General features: G+C 39.4%; 1 protein-coding gene across 2 annotated transcripts in view; it reads left to right on the top strand.

Annotated features, from left to right (window-relative positions):
* The window catches only part of FHIP2A (FHF complex subunit HOOK interacting protein 2A), a 49,209-nt gene that overhangs the window by 21,777 nt on the left and 11,478 nt on the right, over positions 1-15,954 (top strand). For both annotated transcript variants that reach the window (XM_073354277.2, XM_073354278.2), the window contains exons 6-14: positions 1,402-1,674; positions 2,521-2,717; positions 3,997-4,111; positions 4,224-4,300; positions 4,400-4,592; positions 6,610-6,779; positions 7,733-7,876; positions 9,980-10,070; positions 12,581-12,724. In XM_073354277.2, coding sequence (XP_073210378.1) covers positions 1,402-1,674; positions 2,521-2,717; positions 3,997-4,111; positions 4,224-4,300; positions 4,400-4,592; positions 6,610-6,779; positions 7,733-7,876; positions 9,980-10,070; positions 12,581-12,724 — 1,404 coding nt within the window. The remainder of the gene's footprint in view (positions 1-1,401; positions 1,675-2,520; positions 2,718-3,996; positions 4,112-4,223; positions 4,301-4,399; positions 4,593-6,609; positions 6,780-7,732; positions 7,877-9,979; positions 10,071-12,580; positions 12,725-15,954) is intronic.

Raw genomic sequence — 15,954 nt, 5'->3', positions numbered from 1 at the left:
CCTGGTTTGTGTGTACTAAAAGCTGGTAACCCAACTGGTGACTCTTTTAAATATTTAATGCTTGTGCAATATTTGAAATAACTGTGGCCTTATCATAAATGTCATAGGATCTATAATCTTATTACTGTGATCACTTGAAAAATTGGTCTTGAGATGAAGTCCAGTGTATGAGTCTAATACAGTATTTACTCATCTAGGTCTGTGCCAGAAAAACAGAGAATCCTTACCCCACAACCAATCTCTCACTCGGTCTTGTAGAACACTAATGTAAATATATCTTTTATTTGTACAAAACAGATTTATAGAAAGAAGGCTGGGTCACATTCTTTCAAGGTAACAAAGCAAATGTCCTACAACTCTCAAGAAAGTGTTGTATGAGTACTAGGTGTCCAGTGATAACTTGGTACCCACTCCTTCCCCTCTATGAAATCTACTAGATATCTTTAAAAAATACAAACAGAAAAAAAATATCACTTGAGAGTAGCTCACAAGTCTTAGAGAGGCTTTTTTTTCACTTTGAAGGCAAAATCTCTACAAGTGAAGAATCAGTTTCATTTTCTGATTGGAATCGGAAATGGTGTTTCCATAGTCACAGAGATAAAATGGATTGAGGTCTTGACCTGAAAACCATGTGCTAATGTCAAAAGTTGCCTGCATAAAGTAAATGCGAAATTCATATTGGAGATTGGACTAATCAAATAGTATTCATTTCAGTTGTTTGATATAAAGAACAAGACCATCTCTTTTCATTTGTCTTGGACAAACTAACACAGAAGCAGCCTTAAAATGGTTTGGTATAGAGTTTGGGAGAAATTTTGATAAAGTACAAAATGTGTTAAATTTAAATATTCAGATGCTTCTGCACCCATAATATACTACACAACTAATACATCTGACCTTGTAAAGAGCTACAGTAGAACCTCAGAGTTACGATCCCCAGAGTTACAAGCTGACCATTCAACCACACAGTTCATTTGGAACTGGAAGTATGCAATCAGGCAGCAGCAGAGACAAAAAGAAAAAAACTGAAATACAGTACAGCACTATGTTAAATGTAAAGTACTAAAACAATAAAGGGAAAGTTTAAAAAAAGATTTGACAAGGTAAGGAAACTGTCTCTGTGCTTTGTTTCATTTAAATTAAGATGGTTCAAAGCAGCATTTTCTTCTGAATAGTAAAGTTTCAAAGCTGTAAATTTTTGAAAGAACAATCATCATGTTTTGTTCAGAGTTATGAACATTTCGGAATTATGAACAGCCTCCATTCCTGAGGTGCTCGTAACTGAGGTTCTGCTGTACTTGATGTATGTGTTACATAAACCTTTATTTTAGTAAATTTCCGCTTTAGGGCAAACAGCATTTTGATCAGTATAATCTCCTGTCCTAATGTAATGCTTTTCAGAACAAGTTAAAAGCATTTGCTTCCAAAGGATCAGCAAGTGTAATTACAGAAGACATGCTAAAAGGCCAGGATTCGTTGGTGACAGACATTGGGCAGTCCGTTCAACCTGAAGAAATATCTAATGCTGCTGGAGCGGAGCAAGTAGAGAAGGAAGATGATCTATCCACAAGTCTGGATGAACTAAATGTCACTTCATCACCTGAGGCCTCAGCTATTCGTCTAAACCAAGACTATAATTTAGTGAATTCTTTGCTAAATCTCACAAAAAGCCCAGTGAGTCATTTTCGATTCTACTCAGTGTGGTAAAATGAGTAAAGTGTTTTGGATGTTGCTGGAAGGGAGTCATTTACAATAGATATGCGTGTGTGTATATATATATATCATTTAATGCTTAAGAAATCAGATAGCTTTTTTTGGTAGACCATTTCTTTTGCAAATTTCCAGGTGAAAACAAAACAAAAAATTCTAGAAAATGAATTGACTGCAATCTGATATTCATTAGGATCAACTAGTTTAAGGATGTTGTATGCTTCCAAAGCAAGTTGAGTGGTTTAATTATATCACAAAGGAATATGGAAAATGGAAGAAAGGGCTACTTTATATAGCATCAATTAAACCAAAATAATAAACCAAACACACTTTTTGTAAAAGCTTCAGTAGACCTGATTCTGTCTGTGAACTTGATTTCTTGTCAAAACAACCACTATGGGTCTGATTCAAGTCCTGCTGAATTCAAAGGGATCATTTAGAATTAACTTCAAGGGGAACTGGATAAGTAAGGCCCTGTTTACTGTAATGGTATCAAGAGCAGAAAACTTTACATACCCCATAGTTGTAAAGTGATGTTTTACATTAGATTAGGCCCAAGCCAGTGTATACTCTTTAGCACTGGTTATATAAACTTGAATGTTTTATGCTTACCATGTCAATAATCCTCTTCAAAAGAAAGATTCTAAAACAAATTTAGTAGAAATATCTGTTCTAATTTCTGAACACGGAACATCAAGAATCCACTCAGTCCCTTTTTGATTCTGTTTCAAAGATCCTTTGGTTTCTGGTGTTTGATTTCAAATAAATATCGTTCCTGATTTATTTAACTCTTCCATGTCTATTTGACAGGATGGTCGAATAGCAGTAAAGGCATGTGAAGGCCTCATGCTCTTAGTGAGTTTGCCAGAGCCAGCAGCAGCCAAGTGCTTGACTCAGAGCACTTGCTTATGTGAATTGCTGACGGACAGGCTCACCACACTCTACAAAGCCCTGCCTCTGTCCGTGGATCCATTAGATATTGAATCGGTTGAAGCAATTAACTGGGGGTAAGAATATTGTTTCTGTTTTAAATATTTTAGATTACTTTGTACCACATACTGAAACTAAATTTCTGCCATTAGCTAAGACCTCTAGTACAGATAAGGCACCATGCAAGCAGTTTCATTAACAGAATCCAGATACAATATAGTAGTACTCTTAAGACTTGAGACATACGCTGCAGTGATTATTGAGTTATGGGCAGATTCGGCTGCCAGTCCATGCACAGTCAGTCATTTGAGAGCAGCTCTCCCATTGAATTAGATTAGAGATCTGTCTGTGGTATAACTGCAGAATCAGGCCTTGGATTATTTTCCTTTTTGAATGTCAAGGACATAGGAAATTAGTAGACAAACTTTTTGGTGCGTTCAGTGAGCACATGGATCCAAGAGAAACAGGAAGTATCTGTTTGATGAAGGACTGTTTTAACATTTTGGTAGTAAAAGTCAAGAGGGAAAATACAATTATTATATAACTCATCAACATGGGGCAAAAGATAGTAAGCCTGTTGTCCTAACTACTTGTATGTTAGACTCTAAAAATACTTTTTACTTTGGAATTTACTTCTCCATACCATGCCCCAGCATACTGTCTTGGTCCCAGTACTTGATCGTGGTCTGTAAGTTTCTACACAGGAATGATATGTCTGATTTTAAAAAGTTCTTTAGCAGCTAAAGGTGATATAAGATCCAATGGCTGGAAATAGTAACTAAAAATCAAATTGAAAATAAGATGCAATTTTTAATAGGGTAATCCACTGTTAGAACAATTTACCAAGAGATGTGGTGAATCCATCATCACTTGGAGACTTCAGATTGAGATTGACTGTTTTTGAAAAAAATATGCTCTAGTTCAGCCCCAAACTATGGAGTGGGCTTGGTAGTGTTCACTTACGTATTAGAGAAGAATAATCCCACTACCTCAGGAATGACTAGGTCAATTTCTATGGCCTCTGTTACTTGGGAGGTGAGATTAGGTGACCCTTCTGACTTAAAAACCTGTTAAAACATTCTAGGTCCATCCATGTAGAATTCTTCTGCTGGCCATACCAAGTATACTTTAGCATGCCATTGAAATCAGTAGACTGGTAATGATAGCACTGCAGGATTTGTGGAAGACCAGCAGGAAAACTGTTAATATTCCCTCTTTTCTCTCTAATTGCACTCCTGCTCCCATTAAAGCAGATGGAGAATGTTGCCATTGAATTCGGTGGGAGTAGTATTGGGCCCAGTGTTCTTTAAAGGTATCTAAACTAAATATATATATATTTGCTCTTGTGTCCTCCAGTTTGGATTCATATAGCCACAAAGAAGATGCATCTGCTTTTCCAGGGAAAAGAGCCTTGATTTCATTTCTCTCCTGGTTTGACTACTGTGATCAACTTATTAAAGAAGCACAAAAGGTTTGAAATGTTTTCTGGAATAAATATGGGTAATCCAAAACTAGTTTGACAAATAATATTGTTCCACATCTCTTGAGTTTGAAAGGATAACATTTTGTGGCCTCTGTTTTAGACTACTGCTGTTGCTATGGCAAGATCTGTACGGGAACGATTTTTTGTTGGTGTCATGGAACCCCAGCTGATGCAAACGTGAGTAATCTCTTCGCATGTGGAACAGCTGGATAGAAAACAAGTTAAGTTGATATTTTCAGTTGGAATCCAGTAGCTAACATTTAACTTCTTGTTCAGTTCAGAGATTGGGATCCTTACATCAACAGCACTGTTGCATCGTATTGTCCGTCAAGTCACTTCAGATGTGTTGCTGCAAGAAATGGTTGGCTTTATACTTGGAGGACACAGAGAGCCAGAAACCCTGACAGACATCAACAGACATCCATTGCGATACAGGTTAATCGAGCACTGTGACCATATTTCTGATGAGGTGAGAAATCGTCATGTCAATGTGTCTAAAATGCTGCTCTGCTGTGAAAAGTGACTGCAAAAATGGCATTTTGAGGTCCCATGTTTATAGTGTGTCAGTCACTTCTAGCTGAGTTTTACAGGTAAAAAGATGGCGGGTGGGAGGGTTCTAACTGCCAGCCCTACAGAACTTCCCTTGGGAGGTGAAACTTGGTGTTGACTCTGACTAGAGCATCAGATTCTCTGTGCTGTATTTTAACATTATTTGCAGCTATGTATGTCCGTTTGGGGTTGCTTGTACACGTGTTACTGAGGATAGATTCTAGCCCTACATGGGGAGTTGAATTTATAGTTCTATTGATGATGCATCATCCCCTCTCTCCCTTAGTTGTGCTGGTTCTGGAATGCGGACAGATAAAAAGTAGTAAAAACATATTCTTGTCACTAAAGTCAGCAGATAGGACAGAGACTATACACTGTGCAAATGTGTTGACTAAGAAGGTGCTGTCATTCCTTTTATGCCCTGATCCTTAAGCTGTTCTATGTAGAGCCATTTTGAAATCATTTGACTGCAGTTTTCAGAGTAACAGCCGTGTTAGTCTGTGTTCGCAAACAGAAAAGGAGTACTTGTGGCACCTTAGCGACTAACCAATTTATTTGAGCATAAGCTTTCGTGAGCTACAGCTCACTTCATCGGATGCGTAAAAGTGGAAAATGCGGTGAGGATGTTTTTATACACACAGACTATGAAAAAATGGGTGTTTATCACTTCAAAAGGTTTTCTCCCCCCACCCTACAATGGCCCACCTTGATTATCATACACGTTGTAAGGAGAGTGATCACTTTAGATAAGCTATTACCAGCAGGAGAGTGGGGTGGGGGGAGAAAACCTTTTGAAGTGATAAACACCCATTTTTTCATGGTCTGTGTGTATAAAAACATCCTCACTGCATTTTCCACTTTTACGCATCCGATGAAGTGAGCTGTAGCTCACGAAAGTTTATGCGCCAATAAATTGGTTAGTCTCTAAGGTGCCACAAGTACTCCTTTTCTTTTGACTGCAGTGAGGCTCCCACTTGGAACAGCTTGATGAGTCAGCCTTTTCAGAAGAGAGCCACACATCACAAATGCTTGTGTTTGTTAAAGTCCTGGCTTTGTGCTTTCTGTTTTACACCACCCCTTATGCTTAGAGCAGCCTCTCAATTTAAATACTCCAAGCCCCTGCCCTCTGCTTCAGAAAGACCTCCCAAACCTGCCTGAGCTAAGAATCTGTGTCTTTATATGTCTATTTCACCTACCTACTTAAATGCAGCAGCCAATGCTTACAAACCAGGGCACCAAAAATTAGGCACTGAAATTTGTATTTAGGCATCTAAATGAATGAACTGAATATCAGACATACTGAACACCACTCAGATCCTACTGAAGTCAGTGGGAGATGCGGGTGCTCAGTATTGCTGAAAATCAGGCCACTTTTATTTAGGTGTCTAACTTCAGGCATCCTGGTTTGAAATTTTCAGCCTATAATTCCAGCCATAAAATCCCCATGGCACTTTGTGTCAATTCTGTATTGTATCCACTAGTGTTTTTAGGTCTTGATCCTATATCTGGGTCTACACAAGCGCAGGGGCCTGCCCATGTTGGTCTGGTTGTAGAATTAAAGTGTTCGATTGTAAGTTCTTTGGGTAGGGTTACTGTTAATTTGGCACAGTTCTCCTCTTTTACAGAACTGTGTCTATCTGATGCTTTAGAAAAGTTAAAGGTTGTCATGGATAAATGTGTATATTCTTTCTGACTTTTGTGTGGTCTCTTCATCTACATTAATAGATCACCCAGTATGATGATGATCCAGTCCTGATTAGGATATTTGAGTTCCTGACTAGGATGTTTGAGTTTGGCTGTAATATGAAAGACTAATATTAAAGAACAATCTCCCATCATGCATAAACACAGCTACTCTTAGTAAGCTAAGAACAGTGGTTTAAGGAAACACTGCTTGCATTTATTTTAATCCTTTATTTTTTTTTTTTATGTTGCAGATCAGCATAATGACTTTAAGAATGTTTGAGCACCTTTTACAAAAACCTAATGAGCACATTCTTTACAACTTGGTTCTAAGAAATTTAGAAGAAAGAAACTACACAGAATATAAACCACCCTGTCAGGAAGATAAAGATGTGGTGGAGAATGGACAGATAGCAGGAGCAGTGTAAGTGTTTCTGTTGTATCGGTGAGGGACTTCACGATGGCTGAGTACACCTTTCACTTTTTATTTTTTAAGACCAATTTTTTTATTTTTTAAGACCAATTTTTCTTCCTTTATCTAGTTGAAATAAAATTGAATGTGGATGACATTTAGTTGTCATCATTTGCCATTTGTGTGAACAGCATTGTAAAGTTTTAACCATAGTCAATGTAGATTAGTTGTTGCACAGTTTACTCCATGAGCAGCTCACGTATGTGATTAGAACAGTGATAGATGATTGTAAATTAGCAAACTTGTCTTTCTTACATAATAATACACACAGGTTCTGGTTTAGCAATTTGCATAGGCTTAACTTGAAGCACACAAGCAATTCCATTGACTTCAGTGGGGTTGCTAACATACTTATGGTTAGTCATATGCTTAAGTATCTTGCTGAATCAGGGCCACAGTATCTTTAAGCTTCATAGTTTTTCATGAAGCTTACAAACACCCTTTTGTGCTTGGTATATAAGCATTATCCCCTTTTTACAGGTGGGACGAGAGGGCGGGAAATCGGGTCAAAGAGATTAAGGCCCAGATCCTCAAAGGTGTTTAGGCTCCTAACTTTCATTGAAACCAATGGAAATTAGAACTAAATACCTTTGAGGATCTGGGCCTAAGTGATTTGATATGCAGAGGTATTCTGGCATCAGAGCCAGAACCGGAAGTTCCTGGCTCCAGCTCAGACCACTAGACTATGCCTCTCTCTCTCTTTTTTTAAGTTAGTCATCAATTTATAAATGTTGATACTGCATAATAATAATTCAGTGAAGTGGTATTGAAATTGTGATAGTCTAGAATGTGTGCTGGCTGGTCAGAGAAGAAAAATAGAGAATGTGCCTTTGATTCAGAAGGCTTCCTGCCTTCCCTAACATTCCGTGAATTATCTGGTGTCACTGTCTAATGTAAACTTACAGAGACCTGGAAGAAGATCCGTTATTTACTGATCTTTCTCCGGATAACACATTGTCGAATCAAGAGTGGCTAAGTGCTTCTCCTCCCATCAGCCCAGAACATCCAAAAAACGATGGGAAGACTGAAGTTCATAAAATTGTAAATAGGTGAGTTGAAAAAATAATTTTAAAAAGCTGTTTTGTGTGTGTAATTTAAATCAGGGATGTAGTTAGCATAGTGCTGATGTTCTGTGTAACTTGGAGGAATGATGCACCGGAAATAAACTGTTTCATTCAGTAGGCTATTCCATAACGGTTGGTGTTTTATAGAAAGAAAATAAAATAGTTCAACATAAACCAAAAGAGAACAGAAAACCTTTCCAGCCTGAGGTCCATCCTAGGTCTTTGGTCTCTGGAGAGGGTTCAGAGAAGAACTGCAAGAATGATAAAAGGATTAGAAAACCTGCCTTATAGTGATAAGTTTAAGGAGCTCTATCTATGTCGCTTAACAAAGAAAAGGTTAAGATGTGACTTGATCAAATCTTAAGTACCTATATGGGAAACAAACATTTAATAATTGGCTCTTCAGTCTAATAAACAAAGGGATAACAAGATCCAGTGGCTGGAAGTTGAAGCTAAACAAATTCAGACTGGAAATAAGATGTAAATGTATTATAATAAAGATTATTAACCATTGCAGTAATTTACCAAGGGTTGTGGTGGATTCTCCGTGACTGCCAATTTTTAAATCAAAATGTGTTTTTAAAAAGATATGCAGTAGTTCAAAAGAAGTTACTTTGGGGAAGTTATATGGCCTGTGTTATACAGGAGGCCAGACTAGATTATCACAGTGGTCCCTTCTGGCCTTGGAATCTATGAATCTGAGTGTAAAGCTATCCCTTCTCATTGATATTCATTCTGTTTGGCTTCATCTCTCAAGCAGCCTCTCTTACAGGGCTTGACCATAGTCCTTCCCCTGAGGGAAGGGGAGGGAGAAGCTGAGTTATAGGTAACTGATTGCTTACTGGGGACCATGTCACACCTCTGTCCCCTATAACATTTGGCTGTGCACACTGGACAGCAACATGTCCAAGAGGATAGACTCTCTGATCTAAACTATTTAGTGATTGTAATTCTTCCAGTCATTAACATGAAAATTGGAGTTAGATGGTATTTGGTCAGTTAATACATATTAGTGAGGGAGCACTGGTATTTTGGTGCTGACCTACCTACGTACCCAAAAATAATCAGTCGTGTGAGAGGCAAGAAACAGACTGAGACCAATGGATATGGAATTGAATACTTAGTTTTTCCCCCCATATACCTTTGCATCCAGTTTATGGTGGACATGGTTTGGAGCACAGACAAAAAGCAATCTGCTAAACTGCCCATTTATATTTTCATCAGCGGAATGGAAATTTTCCAGGTATTTGCAGTGCTTTGATGGAAGAATGAATTTTTTTTCATACATAATAAGATCCACATGGCAGATTTCAGACTCCGGTATTCCTCTCTCCGTCCGTACACAGAACTCCCATTGGTGTCAGTGATAGTTCCATGATTGTAGGGAAAGCTGAACATTGGATACAAGATCTTTAAGCCACATTAAGCTACATTTTCTCTAACTGTCCGGAAACTGGGTAGTGAGAGCCACCATTTCCTGTTTGTGCTATATTCATGATAATTCTGTGACTGCCAAGGTGGTAGTTTTTGTATCACAATAAATGTCAGCAATATTTGTAACAGGAACACGTTATTGCAAATCATGTAAATTCTTAACTGTTCTTTCATCACAGAAAACTGACAAACTAATGATTTATTAACTAAAAAAAATTAGTAATAACTTTTCACATGAAATCCCTTCTTTTATTTGATTTATTTGCCAGTAGACTTTCCATCTAACTCTGCTTTGAGCTGGATGTAGTCTGATCTTTAGCAAATCTTTGGAATTGGTTATGATTCTCCACTTCACTTTTGCCTCCCTGCTTTCAGAAGTCACTAGCCCTCTACTGGCTTCTTCACACTCAGTGCGAGATATTCAAACTCTTATGCCCACAATTCATTTGCACAAGCAGTAGTTAAAATGATAGACATGTTTCAGTACGTTTCATAGCCCTTCTTCGTCACACAATGTTATTGGGTAACCCCCTCTGTCAACTGGAAGAGATGGGTCATTATTGTATCTACCACTCATGTATTGATAATGAAAAAATAGTGTCCTGCCATTGTGGGACTAGATTTATTTATTAATGTATTTTTGTTCCTTTTTAGCTTTCTCTGTCTAGTACCTGAAGAAGCCAAATCATCATACCATGTAGAGGGCACAGGTTATGATACCTATCTCAGAGACGCCCACAGACAAGTATGTCACACAACTATAGTCTTTTTCTTTTTCGTTTCTTCTTTTTTCCTCTTCATTAGCCAATGCTCTGGGTTTTGAATTGCTTGTGAGAATTTACAAGGGATTTGGGGACACGTACCGTTATACTAAAAATATCTGAAGATAAGCTAGTAATGGGAAAGGTGAAAATTCAATTGCCTTGGACTAATCAGGAATTTACCTTTAGAGATCTTTAATTGAGTTCTGAATCCCCCTTACGCAGCTCTAATGGGAATTATAGATTATTTTAAATGCATTAATATTCCTGTAACAAACATGCACCACAGATTGGTTCATAAATTGCCTTTGTATTTATCTGCATTCCTCTCCAGTAGAGGACTGCCTGGCAAGATCTTTGATAGAACTTAGTGGATGTTAAAATTCTGCAGAAGAGTTAACATCCTAGTGCTTTAAAATAATGGTTCAGTGAGACTAATATGCAGCCTAAGGCATGCAGGTTTGATGTTAAAAAATTGGTGGGAAGGGAAAGCTTTAATTTTGCATATTTTGAAATAACAAACATAGATTTTATTTCTAAAAACATGATCTAAAGTCTCCTTGGTCTGAGGACAATCAGCATTCGTTTGCTGCCTTTCTCATGAAGTCCTGTGACTCTCCTGTGATGGAACAGAATTGGGCATACAGGGTGCATGGGGGGGTGGGGGTAGAGTAACGAGAACAAAAATACATGCAGTGGTACTCTAAGGATTTCCTACTCTCTGAATTTTGATAAGCGCACATTCAAATAGAAAGCTTTGCTTTCTGTGCTTCCTTTATAGTTTTAGCCACAACAAGGGTTGGTCCTCGGGCCGGTTTTGTTCAATATCTTCATAAATGATCTGGAGGATGGTGTGGATTGCACCCTCAGCAAGTTTACAGATGACACTAAACTGGGAGGAGAGGTAGATACGCTGGAGGGTAGGGATAGGATACAGAGGGACCTAGACAAATTGGAGGATTGGGCCAAAAGAAATCTGATGAGGTTCAACAAGGACAAGTGCAGAGTCCTGCACTTTGGACGGAAGAATCCAATGCACTGCTACAGACTAGGGACCGAATGGCTCGGCAGCAGTTCTGCAGAAAAGGACCTAGGAGTTACAGTGGACGAGAAGCTGGATATGAGTCAACAGTGTGCCCTTGTTGCCAAGAAGGCTAACGGCATTTTGGGCTGTATAAGTAGGGGCATTGCCAGCAGGTCGAGGGACGTGATCGTTCCCTTCTATTCGACATTGGTGAGGCCTCATCTGGAGTACTGTGTCCAGTTTTGGGCCCCACACTACAAGAAGGATGTGGAAAAATTGGAAGGAGTCCAGCGGAGGGCAACAAAAATGATTAGGGGACTGGAACACATGACTTATGAGGAGAGGCTGAGGGAACTGGGATTGTATAGTCTGCGGAAGAGAAGACAGCTGCTTTCAACTACCTGAAAGGGGGTTCCAAAGAGGATGGATCTAGACTGTTCTCAGTAGTAGCTGATGACAGAACAAGGAGTAATGGTCTCAAGTTGCAGTGGGGGAGGTTTAGGTTGGATATTAGGAAAAAACTTTTTCACTAGGAGGGTGGTGAAACACGAGTGCGTTACCTAGGGAGGTGGTGGAATCTCCTTCCTTAGATATTTTTAAGGTCAGGCTTGACAAAGCCCTGGCTGGGATGATTTAGTTGGGGATTGGTCCTTCTTTGAGCAGGGGGTTGGACTAGATGACCTCCTGAGGTCCCTTCCAAACCTGATATTCTATGATTTCCTGAAAAGAGAGGAAAATGTGAAGGCAAAAATAGCAGGAACAGTAAAATTCTCATAATGTTCTAATTCTGGATGCAGGAAAGGGCATACTGTCTTCTCTTATTTCTTTCTTGCCTTGGGGAAAGGAGGATTCTGGGAGCAGTTTGAAAGTAGGATTGGTTTCTGCCTCTTATTCTCAATGATATGCATGGTCTCAAATTATTCCACCCACAAAAACATAACCCTCCACATTGGTGCAGTTACACACAAACAGCTGTTCTGCCTCTTTGCATCTGTGCTTGGAAGCCCAGTGGAAGATGCACAAGTACCTATGCTGTGTGCACTGAAGAAGGATTCCTGGATCTGATTCTTCCCTCTCTGTCACCAGTTTAACTCCATTGACTTCAGTGGAGTTACTGATGGTTTAGGCGAATCACACCCAGTGTGTGTAAGTTACTGTGCCTGTCCAATTTGTGTCCCAAGCAAGTGGCTAGTTTAGTTCTCCATTTTCCCCTCTGGGTGCCTGTATAAGTCCCCCATAATGTTGCACACATCAAGAGGAAAATAAAGTGCTTGAATGAAGGCTGATAATTTTTGTCCTGGATGTTTTCAAAATGGGAATATTCTAAGAATAGGAGTTCTCAGATAGCTGCCATTGACACTCAAGTGGTGTAGTTATTAAAAGGAAATGGTTTCCACAGAGGTTTGTAGCTTCTTGCTTTTTTTTCCTCTTCAATTGTTTGAGTATGTATTGTTGACTCTTTCTTCCCAGTTCCGGGATTATTGTGCAATCTGTTTACAATGGGAATGGCCGGGGTCTCCCAAATCTTTGGAAAAGTGCAATTTAGAAGCATCGTTTTTTGAAGGACATTTCTTGAAAATTCTGTTTGACAGAATGGGCAGGATTCTCGATCAGGTAACAAAACACATTATTATGACTCGTTTCTGATGCTTTTATCCCTGATAAATGACTAATCTCCACCTGGTCACATCAATACTCACTGTAGATGTTTAACATAGTAGTGCATTATTGTGCAACAAATTCTGTGTAGCTTGACTGCACTAACTAGTAGCTGTTAAGTTGTTGGTTTTTACTAATATTGGCAATCTTGTCAACATGCTGAGGGAGCATTATCTATCTTATCCTTGCTTTAAGGCTCTCTAGATTACTAAATACTGAAGTGATTGGCACTTTATCAATAGCAAGGGTGGATTTTGTATCTGTCCAACCTCTTTTATCTGGATTAAGTTAAAGAACATTGTGTGCACTCCCAGTGTCTTGCTTCCAGTAAATATGTATTCTGTGCATTATTAACTAAAGCAATACTGGTTTTAAATAACAGATCTGAGTGTCATCTGCTTTTTGGAAAAGCTAATCTTATACATATGATAAAAAGAAAAGGAGTACTAGTGGCACGTTAGAGACTAACAAATTTATTTGAGCATAAGCTTTCGTGAGCTACAGCTCGCTTCATCGGATGCATTCAGTGGAAAATACAGGAGGAGGAGATTTATATACACACAGAACATGAAAAAATGGGTGTTATCAATTGTTACCAGCAATGCCCCTCTGTCATGTACATTGGTCAAACTGGACAGTCTCTACGTAAAAGAATAAATGGACACAAATCAGATGTAAAGAATTATAGTATTCATAAACCAGTCGGAGAACACTTCAGTCTCTCTGGTCACTCGATTACAGACCTAAAGGTCACAATGTTACAACAAAAAGACTTCAAAAACAGACTTCAACGAGAGACTGCTGAATTGGAATTAATTTGCAAACTGGATACAATTAACTTAGGCTTGAATAAAGACTGGGAGAGGATAGGTCATTACACAAAGTAAAACTATTTCCCCATGTTTATTCCTCCCCCCTCCCCCCACTGTTTCTCAGATGTTCCTGTTAACTGCTGGAAGTGGCCCACCTTGATTATCACTACAAAAGGTTTTCTCCCCCACCCCCGCTGGTAATGGCTCATCTTAAGTGATCACTCTCCTTACAGTGTATATGATAACACCCATTTTTTCATGTTCTGTGTGTATATAAATCTCATCACTGTATTTTCCAGTGCTGCTGGAAACAGTAGCAGTAACGGCTACTACTCTGAAACCTAACAGTAGCAGTAACAGTAGCAGTAACGGCTGCTACTCTGAAACCTATACATATGATAATCTTGTCTCAGTGATGAGACAAATTGTAGCAAATAAAGGGATCAGAATATATCCCTAAGGGATATCAGAGGAACAAATACCTACTATTGAAACAAAAATAGCATCTGTTACTGAAGCACAATGTCAATTTGATAGAGTACCTGTCAAATTGATGGCACAATTTCTGAGTTAGTCAGGCAAGGTGTCACGGTCTGTGGTGTTAAAAACAATACTTGACTCCAAAAGAATTAAAACAAACTGCCTCAGTCAGCCAGCAAGAGTGAAATTGCTCAAGCTATGTCCTACCAAAAAGCCCACACTTTAAAGCTAAATTGAAACTTGCCCTGGGGATAATTCTAGTGAAGTGCTAATGTAACCCAGAAAAATGAAATGTTGGTTCTATCAAGTCAGATGAAAGTGACAAATTTGATGTGGTGTATGGTTATTTAAAGGTCCACATCAAATGACAAGTTTAGCAAAACACTCAGTTCTGCTTACAGATTTTGTTAGCCTTCCTTTAGGCTTTGTTATCATAATAAAGTAATTAATCCATAGCTTTTATATAGCACTTTTCATAAATCAATATCAAATTGCTTTACAAAGGAGGTAAATATTGTTCCAGGGGTAACTGCACCTGAATACCCTCTCCATGGTCCATTCCAGTAGCATCATGGCACGTCTCAGAACTCCAGCCATCACCCATCTCTGGGAAGGGAGCATGGTCCCATTCCCTTCTCACCCTGGTTTTTCATACTGTACAGTCCCTAGCTTAGACTCTGATATCCCCAGCAAGTGGTTCTGCCCAGTGGCCAGCACCTGTGCAGTGCTTTCTCTCCAAGGGCTATGAACAGTGTACCATGCAGCTCTTTCTCAGCAGAGTGCATTTATTTTTAAGATAAAAGCAATAAAACTCCCTACATGCTTACTAAAAGCTTATCAGTGGTCACCCCCAACTCCAACAATGGGCTCTGGGAAGTGTTGGTCTCTCCAACCCTTCAGCAAAGGCTGGGATCCCCCAAGGTCCTGTGAGTTTGTTGAATCAAAAGGAAGACCGCAAGTCAGTTAAAGATCATCGTTTTATATTAAAAGCCCTTTCATTGTTTCCTAGTCTCTTAGGGTATTTTCAAGCTGCAGCTGGGAGCCTCCCAGCCCAGGTAGACAGACTCGTGCTAGCAGGGCTTGAGGTTGCACACTAAAAATAGCAATGTGGACATGGCATCTTGGGTAGCAGCTCAGGCTCTCAACCCCACCTGACCCCCTAGACTTGAGAGTCCAAGCTCCAGGTCAGACTGCCATGTCCACACTGCTATTTTTAGTACTCTAGCTCAAGCTCTGTTTGCACAAGTTTGTCTATGCGCCTGGGGTATTGACTCACAGATGCAGTGTAGACGTACCCTGGAAAACCAAGCCCGAACCAGTATATGCAAACCACCTCAAGGGGTGCTGCTTTTTTGGAGTTGTCAACCGTCCCAAGGGTAATTACCCCTTACTGCTTTTAGTTCCTGGAAGAACTATGGTACTCTTCCCCAAGGAGTAGAACACAATCATATATAAACCATCTATAAATTTAATACAGCGGTCCCCAAAGGTACTGCGTGGCATTGCAATATGTCACAAGTGCCATTATCTTCATTAACGGATAAGGAAGTGACTTGCCCAAGGTTCTCCAAGCAGGCCAGGGGCAGAGCTGGTAGTAAAACGGAATCTGGATTTCCTCAGTCCCAGTGCAGTGGGCCACTCTGCAGCCCCTTGTTAGTAATATACAGCGTGCTTGCATGCAGCACGCCTCTTTGTTTCTTAAAAGCTTATCTGGGCCTGTATTTTCTTCCCTTCCTGCAGTTAGAAAGCTTTCTTTGCTGTGGAAGTGGGTTGGATTGAGCTGCTTCTGGCAGGTGTATCATAGAAGCAGTTCTCTGGTAGTCCCATTTGTTCCTGACACATTTAAAATTTCATTTAAAATATTACACTTGTAGCTCTTGTGGTTGTGAAAGA

This window comes from Lepidochelys kempii, chromosome 7 (assembly GCF_965140285.1).
Source record: "Lepidochelys kempii isolate rLepKem1 chromosome 7, rLepKem1.hap1, whole genome shotgun sequence".
NCBI lineage: Eukaryota > Metazoa > Chordata > Testudines > Cheloniidae > Lepidochelys > Lepidochelys kempii.
Note: the sequence above shows the minus strand (reverse complement) of the source record. Positions and strands in the feature narration are given on the sequence as shown.